General features: G+C 33.4%; 3 protein-coding genes across 12 annotated transcripts; all 3 read left to right on the top strand.

Annotated features, from left to right (window-relative positions):
- The first annotated feature begins 1,170 nt into the window (after window positions 1–1,170).
- Window positions 1,171–6,634, top strand: LOC145889003 (kelch-like protein 38). Of its 10 annotated transcripts, none has more exons than XR_014399477.1 (14): window positions 1,171–1,464; window positions 1,672–1,792; window positions 2,043–2,196; window positions 3,137–3,211; window positions 3,281–3,354; window positions 3,499–3,631; window positions 3,847–3,926; window positions 4,081–4,279; window positions 4,731–4,871; window positions 4,926–4,973; window positions 5,085–5,141; window positions 5,217–5,864; window positions 5,916–5,986; window positions 6,048–6,634. XR_014399477.1 is itself a non-coding variant. In XM_082979873.1 (11 exons), exons 1-10 carry the CDS (start codon window positions 1,400–1,402, stop codon window positions 5,110–5,112), a joined length of 1,233 nt encoding a protein of 410 aa, XP_082835999.1. In that variant the 5' UTR covers window positions 1,173–1,399; the 3' UTR covers window positions 5,113–5,129; window positions 5,217–5,355. The 10 variants fall into 10 exon arrangements, 3 of the variants coding, with proteins under 3 accessions (XP_082835999.1, XP_082836000.1, XP_082835998.1); XR_014399475.1 differs by having other exon boundaries at window positions 1,172–1,464; window positions 3,137–3,354; window positions 6,048–6,134; window positions 6,198–6,634; XR_014399474.1 differs by having other exon boundaries at window positions 1,172–1,464; window positions 3,137–3,354.
- Window positions 6,635–8,133: 1,499 nt separating this feature from the next.
- Window positions 8,134–11,741, top strand: LOC145889005 (kelch-like protein 38). Its single transcript, XM_082979875.1, has 13 exons — window positions 8,134–8,266; window positions 8,536–8,656; window positions 8,895–9,048; window positions 9,201–9,418; window positions 9,556–9,688; window positions 9,868–9,947; window positions 10,054–10,252; window positions 10,491–10,628; window positions 10,682–10,729; window positions 10,794–10,988; window positions 11,172–11,337; window positions 11,405–11,475; window positions 11,608–11,741. Exons 1-10 carry the CDS (start codon window positions 8,202–8,204, stop codon window positions 10,805–10,807), a joined length of 1,170 nt encoding a protein of 389 aa, XP_082836001.1. The 5' UTR covers window positions 8,134–8,201; the 3' UTR covers window positions 10,808–10,988; window positions 11,172–11,337; window positions 11,405–11,475; window positions 11,608–11,741.
- Window positions 11,177–13,901, top strand: LOC145889909 (kelch-like protein 15). Its single transcript, XM_082980959.1, has 4 exons — window positions 11,177–11,337; window positions 12,955–13,075; window positions 13,266–13,419; window positions 13,720–13,901. Exons 1-4 carry the CDS (start codon window positions 11,177–11,179, stop codon window positions 13,899–13,901), a joined length of 618 nt encoding a protein of 205 aa, XP_082837085.1.
- The last annotated feature ends 1,308 nt before the right edge of the window (window positions 13,902–15,209 follow it).

The raw sequence follows: 15,209 nt of genomic DNA, 5'->3' as shown, positions 1-15,209 counted from the left end.
TAAAATGTAGTTGAAAAATGAAAAAAAATAATCATGGCCTTGGATTCAATTGCCTGGTAATAGTACAGTCGGAAGCTGCACTTGAAACTTCGTAGGTGAGCTTAAACCCGAATTTACCTTTCAACGGATGCATTTGTTAGGTACTTACGCTACGTGCAGGTTTTTTTGTTTTGCTGTGACAAATGTTGCAAATTGGTAAAACATGATAAAACTACAACCAGAAACCATGTACACCAAATCGGGTGGTTTTTAGCAGCAAAGTCATCTATTGTTTGTTGATCAATAGACAAAATGAACCTCTAACCTTCTTAGGAAAGTCACTGTGATTAAATAAACTTTATTGACAATATAACAAGTTTATGGACATTAAACTGGAGATATCCTGACATTAAAGGCCCTCTGCTTTAATGCATCTGGCGACTGTCCGCTTGTTTCCTAATGACCGTTAATTGGTCTTAATACCTAATATTCTTCAAAGTAAAAAATACATTTTTGCTCCTGGAGGAGACTGTACAGAACAAGGACTTCTTAAGGTATTGGAAGATCTTATGATCCAACAGGGGGGTATAAACAGACCTGGGGGTTGCTTCGGCACTTTTTCATCAAATAAATTTGATGCCATTGCATAGAGAAGAGTTATGACTTACACATAAATGCAAATGAGTGGGCAGTTAAACGATTCATTTTTCTGCAAAATTCAGTTCCATTTTTTGTTGCTTTTTTTTGCCAAAATATTGATTAATTAGGGGGGCAATAATGTCCCCAGAGGTGGCTAAACCATTTGTCCAGAGACTAATTTTGACCAAAATGGATCTTTCATAAAATCACGAATGATCGGCCATTTAAACGATTCATTTTTCCACAAATACAGCCTGAATTTTGTGCTCCAATTTTTATATTTTGCAGCACCCACCAGCAAGTAACTGACTGAAATAGCCGAAAGGTCACGACGATTTTTTAAATTCGAACTATATCCGTAAACTACTAAAAGGTGCTCGCGTATCACCTGTAATGCCGTCGCGTACCACTAGTGGTACCACTACCACCGGTTGGGAAACACTGCCCTATGTCGTAATCACGGGTATTCCCCACCAGCGAAAGAATGGTTTCACTATTTTGGTAACTTTACAGCATTTAAGGAAGAACAATGCGTCGTGTTTGTCGCACAAAGCAATGTATAGATGATACACCTTATTTGTTTGGGGGATAAAAAAAACAATTTTTAGCTGCTATTGCATTTGTCTTTGTTTCCGTGTTATGTTCAACAAAATAAGGAACTTTAATCAAATTTCTTGCAATGAATAGGCGTGGTCTTGGGCCCTGTCAATTGATACTTGTTGGTATCACAGTTTGAAAGATTATTTGGAGTCTTTTAGTGCTGGTGTACTTGAAAACAATAATGAGCCACGAAAAGCTTTTAACTATTCAAGATTTCCCTTCTGATTGTCTTTCAAATATGAACAGGTTTGATTTTGTTTTCATTTTATAGCAGTATCTTAAGAAACTTTTATTTGTTACTTTTTTTTCTAATTACATACATAAATGTTATTGGTATGATTTTCAGTTCAGTGGGTTACCACATAGAATTTGGGAATCACAATGTTTTGAACTGTTGCAAAAACTTACCTACACTAAACCACTACAGAGAATCTAATCCAAACCTTTATCCAGGCAAAGGGAAGAAGGATTTCTGTGTGACATTAAGCTTATTGTGGAAAGCAAGAAATTTCCAGCTCATAGAAATGTTCTTGCAGCAAGCAGTGATTATTTTGCCACCATGTTTCGAACAAATGTAGGTAATGTAAATTTCTTGCAGGAACATGCTCTTTGCTTGTTTTTGTACCAAAAATTAAATCATGTGTATTTTGCTCTACAAACAACTATGCAGATGAATATTAGACGAAACTAGAATGGCTTGGGCACCGATAAAATCATAATAAAGACTTTCAACTCAGGTGCTCATACCACCAAGGAATATTAGCTTGTAAAATATTGCCATTGATATTTTATAAATGTGATTATGAAAAATGAATTTATTTTAGATGAAAGAGAAATATGCAGAAACTGTAAAGCTAAATGAAGTTCAGCCAGAAGCAATCAAGCAGATTATTGATTTTGTGTATTCAGGAAAAATAAAACTCTCCATGGATAATGTAATGGAAGTTTTGAAAGCAGCATCAATGATGCAAATGACAAGTAATTATAAATAATATCTGCCATTGACAACCTAGTGCTTTAGGCCACATATCTGTACATCCATTAAGAGATGTCCCACCGGGGCAAATTTCCACCTTGTATCCTATGTCACAATTAAAGGATGACTTTGCATAGCAACTGACACCAAGAACAATTTTATAGTTGAATTGAATGAGCACATATGCATGTGTTGTTGCTCTATGAGCAATTTTACTTGGGTTTTGGGCATTTAAAATCAGATAGTTACTTGGTGCTGAATGTTGTTGAAAATTCGGACCGTCTAAAATGCAGCATAAAATTCATGCAGTATATACAGAAAAACGAATCATCATTTGCAATTTTACAAAAAGGATCATTCCTGATCTACACATTCTGATTAAAATTGGTTGTTGGACAAATACTTTAGCTTCTCCTTGGGTGATTTGACTACTGGTTGGGCATTGTTTTGGTTAAAAAAGCAACAAAAATACAACGGAACTTACAGAGAAGTAAATCGTTCAACCACCTATTCATTTTTGTGTGTGGCTTATCTCTCTACGCAATGACATCAAAGTTATGACATTCTCCAATGGGCATAGATCTACAAAACCTTAATGTGTGCTCTTCAATGAAGCTGTAATGAGTTTTTTTTCCCTTGCAGACAATGTTAGACCACCTAATAAGTCACAAAAACCACACTGCTCCTTTGCACAAAACTATGCCCAATCACCAACTTCTGAATAAATTTAGACTTAAATTCGCTCATATTATTAAATATTAACTTTAAACAATAGGTAAAAAACATTGGTTTTAATTTGAAAAATGTCATGGCACGATGGTGATACAAAAAATACTTAAAAGTAGTGAAACAACAATTTTTCAATTAACATGGCATGAGCAACAACAAAAATGGTAATCTTCATATCTTGTTTCTGTTTAGGCACTATTTTGTATGTTCCAGATTTGTTGACAATTATCGATGAATATCTGCTTGAGATTGTGGATCCTACAAATTCACTAGAGTTAAAGAAAATCGGTGAGTTATTCTCTTTAAATTCCCTTCAAGAAAAGACAGAGGAATGTATTCTGGACAATTTTGTTGAAGTTTGTTTGTCCAAAAAATTTCTGGAGCTATCTGATGATGAACTCAAAGTTTATCTGAAATCAGATAAAATCCTAGTGAGTGGATTTTTCAGAGTTTTCTATTAGCTTATTTTTTGATTAAAATATTTGTAATTTTGTTAATTTTATATTTGTTTTCTGTTCCCTTTACAGTTATTGGTTGGTATGTCGTTAGAAACCATAATGTGAGTTTGTGTTTAGGTGGATTGTGAGGATGATTTGTTTACAGCCTTAGCAGCTTGGACAAATCATGATTTAGAAAACAGGGAAAAAAAGTTCTTTTCACTCTTTACTTTGATACAATTGCGCAAAATTGGTGGTAATATACGTTCAGGTATAATTCTACTGTTTGGGAAATCCTAAAGACACAAATACAATACATACACTGTCATTCTAATTTTTTTCTCTTTTTAATGACAATAGATATTTTATTAGGCAGTTCAACAGATTTTTATTGGACCTAACATAGTTTTGACTTTCTTATCGGGTTTCTTTTTTCCATTAATTAACATGCACATTCAATTTCTAATATCATATGTTTTTGGACAGGAAGTTGTGATATCTGTTTGCTTACACCAGATAATGAAATACAACAGTTAATAATTGGCAACCAAACTTCTGTGAAAAAGGTAAACATTTTCTATCATTTATTCAAATTTAAAATCACTTATATATCATATAAAAATTTTTGGACTACATAAATTTAAATTGTACATCACTTATTGCTTTGCTTGGCTTTGTTATTGGTTTGCTTGGGGCCAAAATTTAATTGTTTTTATTAAGATTAAGCAACCTTCAATGGATGTGAGTTATGCAAGTGCTGTGGTGTTGCATCAGGGCAAAGTGTTTTTCTTTGGCGGATTTTCAAACCGAAATTCCTTTGTTGCAACAACCTCCATTATCTCATTTGATGGCAGAAAGTGGAAGAATGAGGGGAATTTAGTCTATGCAAGAGCAAATGCAACTGCAGTGTCAGCAAGGGGTATTTTCCAATGTACAAAATTATTAAATATGCACTGATGAGACCTGGCAAGTCAAAACAATGGCCATGTTTGAAGCTTACCAAAAACATAAAATCAAGTTTGTAATAAACGTGCCATTTATACTGTTTTATGTACAAAATTAGGATGTAATGAATTATGAAACTGACGTTCTTCTGGTGAAAAACAACAAATATACACCTTTTGTTAAAAATATTGTATTTTCTGACGTTTCGCCTGTACGTACGACTAGGCTTCTTCAGAAAATAAAAACAAACACTGGTCGTCAACACTGGTGGTCACAACCTATTTTTAGTTTTCAACATTAGGATGTGAGTTACAACTTTTATTATTAAAAATTACAAGACTTTACTCCTAGGCAAAATTTGTTTTTTTGAACAATCCTTTACTTTTGACACTCTAATGAGTCTAATTTATCTTGTTTTATGCCAGGAAATATCTACATACTCTGTGGAGAAAACAATGGGAGTGTGGAATTCAACACAGAAATGTTTGTTGGTGGAAAATGTGAGAACTGTCCCAACTTCAGGTCACAATATGCAAGAGTTTCCCCTTCTTCAGTTACAATTAGAGGTTTACCTGTGGCAATAAGTCTTTTTTTACATTTAATAAAATTTTTGTTTTTAGAAAATATCTTTCTTATTGGGGGTTATGCACAAGCAAAACATGAACAAGGTATAATTATGTTGAGATTACCAAAACTGAAACTTTTGCAGCAACTGTACGTTTTGCTGTTAAATTGAGTTAATTTTGTTTCTTATATTTTAAAGAAGCTTTTCTCTTTAGAAAATGCCATTGTTTCTGGGGGGTATAAAGCAAAAGAAGCGCAAGGTATAATTGAAGGTCAACCAAGTCAGCTTTGCAATCCATGGTTTGTTGACGTATGGATAAGTTGAACATCAGTTGATTAAATTTCAGAAACTGCAAGAATGAGGAGAAATCAACATCTGTTTGGGGCAAAAAAAACACTAAAATATTCAATTTCGGAAAATACCATTACAAGCCAGTATAACATGCAAACTTCACAAGTATTTCATGGGTGTAATTTAAATTGCACAAGAGCAGAATTTGGTGCATGTACAGTTGGAAACCGAATCTACGTTTGCGGAATCTTTTTCATCTTAAAGTCATATATTATATTTTTTTTACTGAAGTGTAAAATAATGTTGGTAAATTCCAAGAAACAAATTTTCAGATTTTTGACTTACTTTTATTAATTAAAAAGTATGTGAAGGGTAAATCTGGCTAAAAATGCACTATGCTTTTAACTGTACTTGTGTGTGTGTTATGGTTGATGGCAGTTGCGTGATTCCTTTTTGTAGTGTATAGTCACAAATTAAATCAAAGAATACAAATTAACATGCTTTCTAGTTTTACAAATTTAAAATGCAAACATTAAGGTGGAAAGGCAAATGATGCTTATGTCAACACAGTTGAGTACATGGATTATATTGATGGCTACAATATTCAAAGTTTAAGATGGACGTGTTTGCCAAACCAATCAATAAACCTTGGTGTAACAACTGCTTGTTTACTTGGTGTTAACAAAATCCTGATACTTGGAGGGTAAGAGCTTTTCGGATTGAATATGTTCCTCCACATATGTAATTTTTGCAGTAATACTGATCAGCTGCAGTGCTTTGATTCGGAGACACAAGAGTGGAAAGACGAGATAGCAGTGTGTCATGGTAAACATTTTAGTTAATCCTTGTCGGTATCTGAACAAAATGTCACGATGATTTATTACAGGCGGAAAAATCTGCAAACTCGGAGATGCTCTGAAAGGATCAAAACTCTTCAGACTAAAAACAGATTCTGTATAAAGATTTTGGAATGGTTGTAGCGGATATTTCAGAAGAAAAGAATTAAGAAATTGTAACATTTATGTTCTTATGTTAGTTTCACCACCTTATCTACACACTCTGGTCAAAATTATTTGTGGAACAACTACCCCAGCAGCTTTGTTTATCCGGATTAAACTGTTTGTTGGTGATTCTGCAAAGAGACAGTTCGATACATTTTGGATCAACAACTATTGAAAATCACGAGTTAGCGCCAATGAAACACAGTAAAGAGTTAATCTACCGCAATATAGTCGGTCAAACCAATTCGTTGTACTAACAGAAAATTTAAAATGGGCAATATGAAATAGCAATAAACTTCATCCAAACAACATTGGAAATGAATCTTGTGACATCACTTATAGGGCAGAGTTTCTTTTACTGGTGAACGGTTCACGTGAATATGGATAAAAAAAATTTAAAATTTCAATTGTGAACCAAAAAACGAGTGGTAAATGATTTATTTTTATATTGCTGATTGTACTCATTGCAAAAACCTGGATTTATCGAAAATATATTAAATAAACATCGCCAGTCGCGAATAGTAAAAACACCTGCTGCATGCTTGGATATATAGCTCAACCTCCATCCGAACACCAAACGAAAAGCGACGGTAATGAGGAAGGCAAATACTGATTGATGAACAAACATGGTGATGTTGACTTTCGGTACGTTTGATTTTAACTCTCATACAGAATGCGCACGCGCTTTCTGGTCCTCTGGTGACGACAGCTAGACTGCTGGTAAATGCATTACGCCTGCAGAACGTTATTTTGAAAGATGGTTCAGGTGTGTTCGGTTTGTCTGATTTTACAGCCTGGAGGGTATCACGTGATTCCTAGAACACGGGAATACGAGTGAGACTATGATATACGTCAACATTGCATAACATTCCACTAGGACCAACTCCTAGAATCAACTTTGCTGATTAGTAATAAACGTGCTTAATTAGTTCCATAACAGCAGATCGCCTAACTTAACATGACTGGTTTAATTTACGATGCAAATATCTCCATCTCCATGCATGGGCAAACAATACAAGACGTTATAACCCCATGTTACTTATCTGGCTTCAAAAGGTCGCGAAACGTAGCCGCTTATTTTGTTCAGAAACTACGCATATGGATCGCAAAATGATATTCTTTCAACATGTGTGATGTAACGTAACTTTGCGTGACATATCAACGTTTGCATTCATGGATTTGCATGGCCAGTTTGTCATTGTTCGGAATTCCTCTCCACTGTGTTATGGGTAAAGGTATTCTTAGGTCAGTCTTGTCAAGCGTGTTTCATTTCTAAGTGTAGCGTTAGCAACGGTTGTGTAAACACGTGATTCGTGTCCTTCGTGTGATATTGTTTTGTCCTTCATTATTTTGTGTAAGTGTGCGTCTTTTGTTAACTGTTCGCTGACACTTTGGTCGCTTTGTTTAAGTTTCGCATTGGCATTCTTGCGTGTCTTTCAAAATGTATCCAAAACTGATCTTGATACAATAAATATTTGTGTTTGCATCAGATTTTCAATTAATGTCCGATTATAACACACAACAATTAGAACTCACGTGCGATCTTATGCCAATAGCGTTAATCAAATAGGATTTCCCATCGATCATAAATAATATTGTTAAGACCCAGCTTGAGGCTCATATTTGGCACAACTGTATCAAAATTTGGCATACAGGTCGCAACAGGTAAATATTTGATTATGGTATCATGTCGTAAATGCGAGCTTCCCCACCAGCGAAAGATTGGTTTCACTATTTTGGTAATTTTACAGCTTGTAAGAAAGAACAATGCGGTTTGTTTGTCGCACAAAAAACAACATTACCATAACCCAAAATATATAGGTAATATACCATATTTGTTGGAGGGGATAAAAAACAATTTTTGGCTGCTATTGCATATGTCTTTGTTTCCGTGTAATGTTTAACAAAAAGGGGAACTTTAATCAAATATTTGCAATGAATAGGCGTGGTCCTTCACCCTGTCAATTGATATTTGTTGGTAGCACAGTTTGCAAGATTATTTGGAGTCTTTTTTAGTGCTGGTGTACTTGTAAACAATAATGAGCCACGAAAAGCTTTTAACTATTCAAGATTTCCCCTCTCATTGTCTTTCAAATATGAACAGGTTTGATTTTTTTTTATTTTGTGGCAGTATCTTAAGAAACCTCTGTTTGTTACTTTTTTTCTAATGACATGCATAAATGTTATTTTAATGATAAAACTTTCTTAAAATTAGTTGCACAGAGAATAACCCCATCATATTTTCTGGCATTGGTATGATTTTCTGTACTGTAGGTTACCACATACATTTTGGGAATCTAGATGTTTTGAACTGTTGCAAAAGCTTACCTACCCTAAACCACTACAGAGAATCTAATCCAAAGCTTTATCCAGGCAAAGGGAAGAAGGATTTCTGTGTGACATTAAGCTGATTGTGGATAGCAAGAAATTTCCAGCTCATAGAAATGTTCTTGCAGCAAGCAGTGATTATTTTGCCACCATGTTTCGAACAAATGTAAGTAATGTTAATTTCATGCAGGAACACATGCTCTTTGCTTGTTTTTGTACCAAAAATTTAATCATATGTATTTTGCTCTAAAAATAACTATGCAGATGAATATTAGACGCAAACAGAATGGCTTGGGCACCAATAAAGGCTATCAACTCAGGTGCTCATACCACCAAGGAATATTAGCTTATAAAATAATGCCATTGATATTTTAAAAATGTGATTATGAATTGTTTTATTTTAGATGAAAGAGAAATATGCAGAAACTGTAAAGCTAAATGAAGTCCAGCCAGAAGCAATGGAGCAGATTATTGATTTTATGTACTCAGGACAAATAAAACTCTCCATGGATAATGTAATGGAAGTGTTGAAAGCAGCATCAATGATGCAAATGAAATGTAATTGTTTAATAAAATCTGTAATTAGAAAAAGTGCAAAATTTGTTGGTTCCTGCAATAGATTTGCAAAAAAAGCATAGGACACAGAAATGGCAATCATCATACCTTGGTGCCTGCAAATAAACAATTGGGCACGATTTTGTATGTTCCAGACTTATTGAAAACTATCGATGAATATTTGCTTGAAATTGTGGATCCAACAAATTCACTGGAATTAAAGAAAATTGGTGAGCTTTTTTCTTTAAATTCTCTTCAAAAAAAGGCAGAGGAATGTATTCTGGACAATTTTGGGGAAGTTTGTTTGTCCAAAAACTTCCTGGAACTATCTGATGATGAACTTAAAGTTTATGTAAAATCAAATGAAATTATTGTAAGTATCATTTTTATAAAAAATTCATAGTAGTTGAAATAAAGTCTTTTAATAAATTATGTGCAACCTTTTTGTTTTGTGTTCTTAACATTCTTAACATGCTGTGTATTGTAATGTTATGTGTAATTTGTATTCAGGTTGATTCTGAGGATGATTTATTTGCTGCTCTGGCAGCTTGGACAAATCATGATTTAGAAAAACGAGAAAAGAAGTTCTTTTCCCTTTTCACTTTGATACAACTACGTAAAATTAGTGGAAATTCACATTTAGGTATGGGTGTGTATTTAATAATATGTAATCTGTGTACGTCAAATTTTATGTAATTTCCCCTGATATAACCTTCCATAAAATAAATATAAATAAACACACCCATGCTGTCCATAATATCAACATGATGTAGTTTATGATGTAAACCAGGGTCCAGCATATTTTAATGTATTTATATACAGGAATTCGTGATGTCTGTTTGCTCACACAAGACAACATAATACAACAATTACCTATAGGCAACAAAACATCTTTGAAAAAGGTAAACATGTCATTACACTTACTTACCATTAACCTCTGTTCGCTGCACTGTGCGTTTAAATTGTTTTAGCCTGGATATTACCTAATATTTGATTGTTTGTTACAAGATGAAACAACCAGAAATGCATGTGAGTTATGCAAGTGCTGTAGTTTATCATCAAGGCAAAGTGTTTTTCTTTGGTGGATTTTCGGATCCAAATTCAAATGTTGCAACAACGTCCATTATCTCATTTGATGGCACAAAGTGGAAGAATAAGGGGAATTTAATCACTGCAAGAGCAAATGCAACTGCAGTGTCTGCAAATGGTATCTTTAAAACAAAAAAGTGGCAAAAACTATACTTAACATAAAAGGCGTTTCAAAAAAAAACAAAAAGTATGAAACACTTGTTTAATTAAATGATATGATTTGTTTTTCTGGACATCCTGTTACAACTTATAATTAGTAGATAACTTTCCTCAAGCATCTTGCAAAACTAAATAAAGATTCAATCAACATTTACTTTCTGTTGGTTTCTTTTAGTTCAAACTTTTTTCAATTCTAGGTAGTGTGTATATACTTGGTGGAGAAAACAACGGAAGTATAGTTAACACCATAGAAAGTTTTTTTAATGGAAAATCCGCTAATTGCAACTTTCAGTCGTCTTATCATAGAGTTTCCTCTTGTTCAGTTTCTAATGGAGGTATTTTTTATTCAAATTTTCAACTGTTTTTAGTAATGTATGTTGCTCTTCAGCAAATATCTTTCTCATTGGAGGATACACACAAGCAAAATCAGTACAAGGTGTATTATTTCTAAAATATATAATAACAAACTCATTGCAATGGTTATTATTTTATATTTTAAGGTCGTCCAGGTTAGCCTTGTGTTTCGAGGTTTCTTCTCAAAGGTACAAGTTAGTCAACACTTGAATTCTTTTCAGCAAACAACATTACAAGCCAGTATAATGTACAAACTTCACAAGCATTTAATGGATCTAATTTAAATCATGCAAGAGCTGAGTTTGGTGCATGTGTAGTTGGAAACCGTATATACGTTTGCGGTAGGATCTGTTTTTGCAGATTTTAGCTCTAACCTTTGTGTTGCCTTTATCATAAATATTTTTCTCAGTGCAAACGCACAATTGATATATAAAACAAACTTAGGACACAAAAGTAGTGAGAACACAAACTAAAAGGCAATTAAAGTACCAGGTCATTGAAGTTTACCTATTTCTTAAATATAGGTGGAATGACAAGCGGTAATTATGTCAACACAGTTGAGTATATGGATTTGATTGCTGGCTACAATCTGCAAAATCTACGATGGACATATACAGCAAACCAGTCAATAAATCTTGGAGTAACTTCTTCGTGTTTCGTCAGTGATGACCAAATACTGGTAATTGGAGAGTAAGTGTTTCTCATGTGTTATGTCCTTTTGTACATGACGCACAGTGCACCAGGTAAACTTTTACAGAGCAACCGGTAAACTACATTGCTTTAATGTGAATCAACAGAGCTGGAAGGACGAGATTACAGTTGGCCAAAGTAAACCCTTTTTTGTCATTGCACAATTGGATGAAATGTTTTTTTATCATCATTTACTATTTTTAGCTTCAAAATCTTTAGCTTCTAGTAAATTTTAATACACAAATACACAAACAAAAGTGTTTTTTGCAGAAGGAAAAATCTGCAAACTCGGAGATGCCCCGAAGGGGTGCAAACTATTCAGATTGAAAGCTGGTCCGGTTTAAATTAATTTTATGCCTAAACTGAAATGGTAATTTTAATAACCGTGGCCGTGCGGCGAGCGCAGGGTGTTCGCTAAAATTTGCGTTCATTTTGTTGATTTAACTACTTTTCGCTTAATTCGAAGAAAATTTTCTGTAGCTGTTTTATATCATTACTTTGCTATATCATTTAATTGTTATTCTAATAAAATGTGCAGTAAATCTAAAATCAGATGGAATGAAGGTGTATATGATTTGCAGGGACTGTGGCTTTCCACAAATAATTAGACCATAGTTTCAGTCACAGATTGAACTTTAGGGCTGAGATCAGACCTAGTTCACACGCACATCGTGAACCAGATTAGGCCTCGGGTCTAAGAGCATATTGAATTTTCCGTTACCTTAATTCTGCAAGAAATTACTGCAGTATGGTGGAGGTCTGCGAAAATTATTTTCGGGACAAGAGTCACGAATTGTTTTTTTTATTATTTTTTGCAATTGAAGATGAGTAAAACACAATTGTGTAAAGCAAACTGTCATTTTTTATGTGTGAACACCCCATTGCTGTTTTCTTGACATATAAATTTACAAATTTTATATCACATTTGAATACAAAACTGGTGATACCTAGATTTACGAAATTTCGGCATATAAATATGTTTTAATGGCTGTGATAAATCAATTGATACCTATCCAGGCTTGCATTTTAAGAAATGGTTCCCTTCAACAGAAAGGAAAACAGAAAAACGTTTGACTTCCTTAATAGTAGATCAGGGAACACGCTTGTCTTGGCAGAATTGGCTTGTTCGTCAACCTTTTATTGTAAACCTCCTCATGGTGCGCATAGAAAAAAGTTGGGTAATTATTAATCTAACCACAATTGTTTTACCATTCATAAATTTGGGTATTTCCCCCCCAACAAAAGCAACGTATTTACGACTGCTTGCAATCTGTAAAAGTATGTGCGATCGCTGCAATACATCGTGCCACGGTGTGAATTATATAGGAACAATTGACTGACTATTAAAAAATGTACGGGACTATAAAAAAAAATTCAAAAACCATTTCACTAAATAACGAGTTGATTGCACATAACCAAACAACAAGAAAATGCATGGAAAATATTAAGAAGTTTGTATTTGTGTTTTTTTTTTTACATAATTGTATGTTCACCACCACAGGAACGATATATTAAGATTTGTGCTTTTCAGATAAATAATGTTGCTAACACTGAACAATATGGAAATTAAAAATGAAATTTTTGAAATTTTTTTTACTGAACTTCACTTAAATGCAGACAAAGGGAGAGTGGCCTTTATTGTGACATTCAGCTTGTTGTTGAGAACAAGAAATTTCCAGCTCACAAAAATGTTTTAGCAGCAAGTTGTGAATATTTTTCTACCATGTTTGAAACAAATGTAAGTTATGTTACAGATGGATTTTTCACTGTTGCAAAACTATCACTGTTAAAGTATGATGCAAACAAATTAGTGTTAGACCTACACTGTTTTTTAGTATTTGTCAATAAAATGCAAATAAAGGTTTTCTTGCTAATGGATAAACTATTTGTGTCAAACCAGTTAGTTATGCCATGAGGTTTTTTTACAGATGAGAGAGAGGTATGCAGAAAGTATTAAATTGCATGGATTAACAGCTCAAGCATTTGAACAGATACTTGGCTACATGTATTCTGGAAATATTAAACTGTCAATGGAAAATGCTACTGAAGTTTTACAAGCTGCTTCTATGATGCAACTTAATGGTATATGGTACAAACTGACTAACATCTGCATGGTTTTTGTATTTTGCCCAAGGTTTTTTATTTTGCCTGTTTAGATGAATAAATCCATAATTTTTATACACTTCATTCTATAGTTCAACAAATTCAAAATGTTTGACACAAATGATAAGGTGCAAAACTACACATGTTTTAATGTTGGGTTCCATAAAGATTTTAACACAGATAAATTTGAATTGTGGTGGACTTTCTTTCGATAAAAAGTGTTTCTTAAAAGTTTCAAAATGTAATTATCTTTAAAATATTGTTTTTGTTTCTTTTTAGATTTGCTGCAAGTCATAGGTGTATTCTTTTTGAAATCAGTTAATGCAAATAACTGCTTGGAGTTGAAGCGCATTTGTGAATTGTATTGTTTGAGACCAACTCATGAACAAATAAATCAATTTATTCTTAAAAATTTTGACGATGTGTTTGGTCAAAGAGTTTTTAGAACTTTCTTACAATGACCTTGAGTTTTTCTTAAAATCTGATGATACAAAGGCAAGTTTCAATCATGTGTTACTGTAGGATGCCAGAAAAAGTTTAAATTTTTTACATAAATTAAGGTACAATCAGAGAACAATTTGTTCAATGCCCTAGTAACATGGACAAAACAAGATTTCCCAAAGCGAGAAGAGAAATTTCCAACACTTTTTAGTTTGATCAGGCTTCAATTTGTGTCAAAACACTTTCTTTTCAACACCATTCGAAAACAGGTTCTTGTACCTAAATATGTTTAAATGAACAAATAATGTGATGATAATGTCTTTTAGGAGTTCGTGAAGTGCCATTCTGTATGCAGGGACTTGGTTGATGATGCAATGCATTTTCATTTTGAACCGGACTTGTTTCAAAAAGAAAAATCGAGGGCTGGAAATATAATAATCCGACAGGGAATAAAAGGCATATCGGTAGCAGGTTTATTTTTTCATTTAGGACTGTTTAAAAATCTCAGTTTGCAAAACAGTTGTACTTTGTTCATTTCCAATTTTCTTTTCTTGTGCCATATGAAACATAATTTGAATCAAAGCAACAAAAAACATTTCAAAATGACTGAATGCCACTAAAAAAATCTAATGAGTGCCTTTTTGGTCTATTCAAATGCTTTTGCAATTGTTCATTAAAATAAAACAAAAATAATAATTCTTAACAAGGCTTGATTCTGTCAGTTATTTTTCAAGTTATCATTTTAATATGAAAGTTTTCCAAAAACTATGTGACTGACGCTGGTGTTTGAGAATTATTCAACCATATGGACCATATGCACCATATGGACCACATGGACCACATGGAAAATAATTGATTTTTTAATACACTGCGTTTATGATTTTAAAACACTGCGATTTTGCAGTTATATTCTGATTTGAACCATTTTTGGTGAACTTTCGTGTTATCATCATTTTGAGATCACTTTTCTTTACATTGGGAAAACACGCCTTTCTGTTGTTTGTAGTTTTGTTTTTACGCAGCATGCCGAATCCATTTGTATGTGCAATAAATGATTAACTATCGCAAGAGCGTAACGTCTCATTTATTGTTTATTAACGTCGTGATTCATTGTGCAAATATATTTTATCTGTTATCTGTCCTACGTGTTTAAACTATCTAGAAAACAGAGTAAAGAAAGAGAGAATCGTGTAGTCTCAAACACTTTTCCTAAGAAATTCTTTTCTCACAGAAATAGAGCAAGGGTAGTAAACTTTTTTGCCACATAACCGGTTTAACAATAGTTGAATGGAAATTTTCATATCAGAGTTATTGACGGACTCTGTCTT

This window comes from Ascidia mentula, chromosome 2 (genome assembly GCF_947561715.1).
Source record: "Ascidia mentula chromosome 2, kaAscMent1.1, whole genome shotgun sequence".
Lineage (NCBI taxonomy): Eukaryota > Metazoa > Chordata > Ascidiacea > Phlebobranchia > Ascidiidae > Ascidia > Ascidia mentula.
The sequence above is the reverse complement of the archived record's forward strand: the minus strand, read 5'-3'. Positions and strand labels throughout refer to the sequence as shown.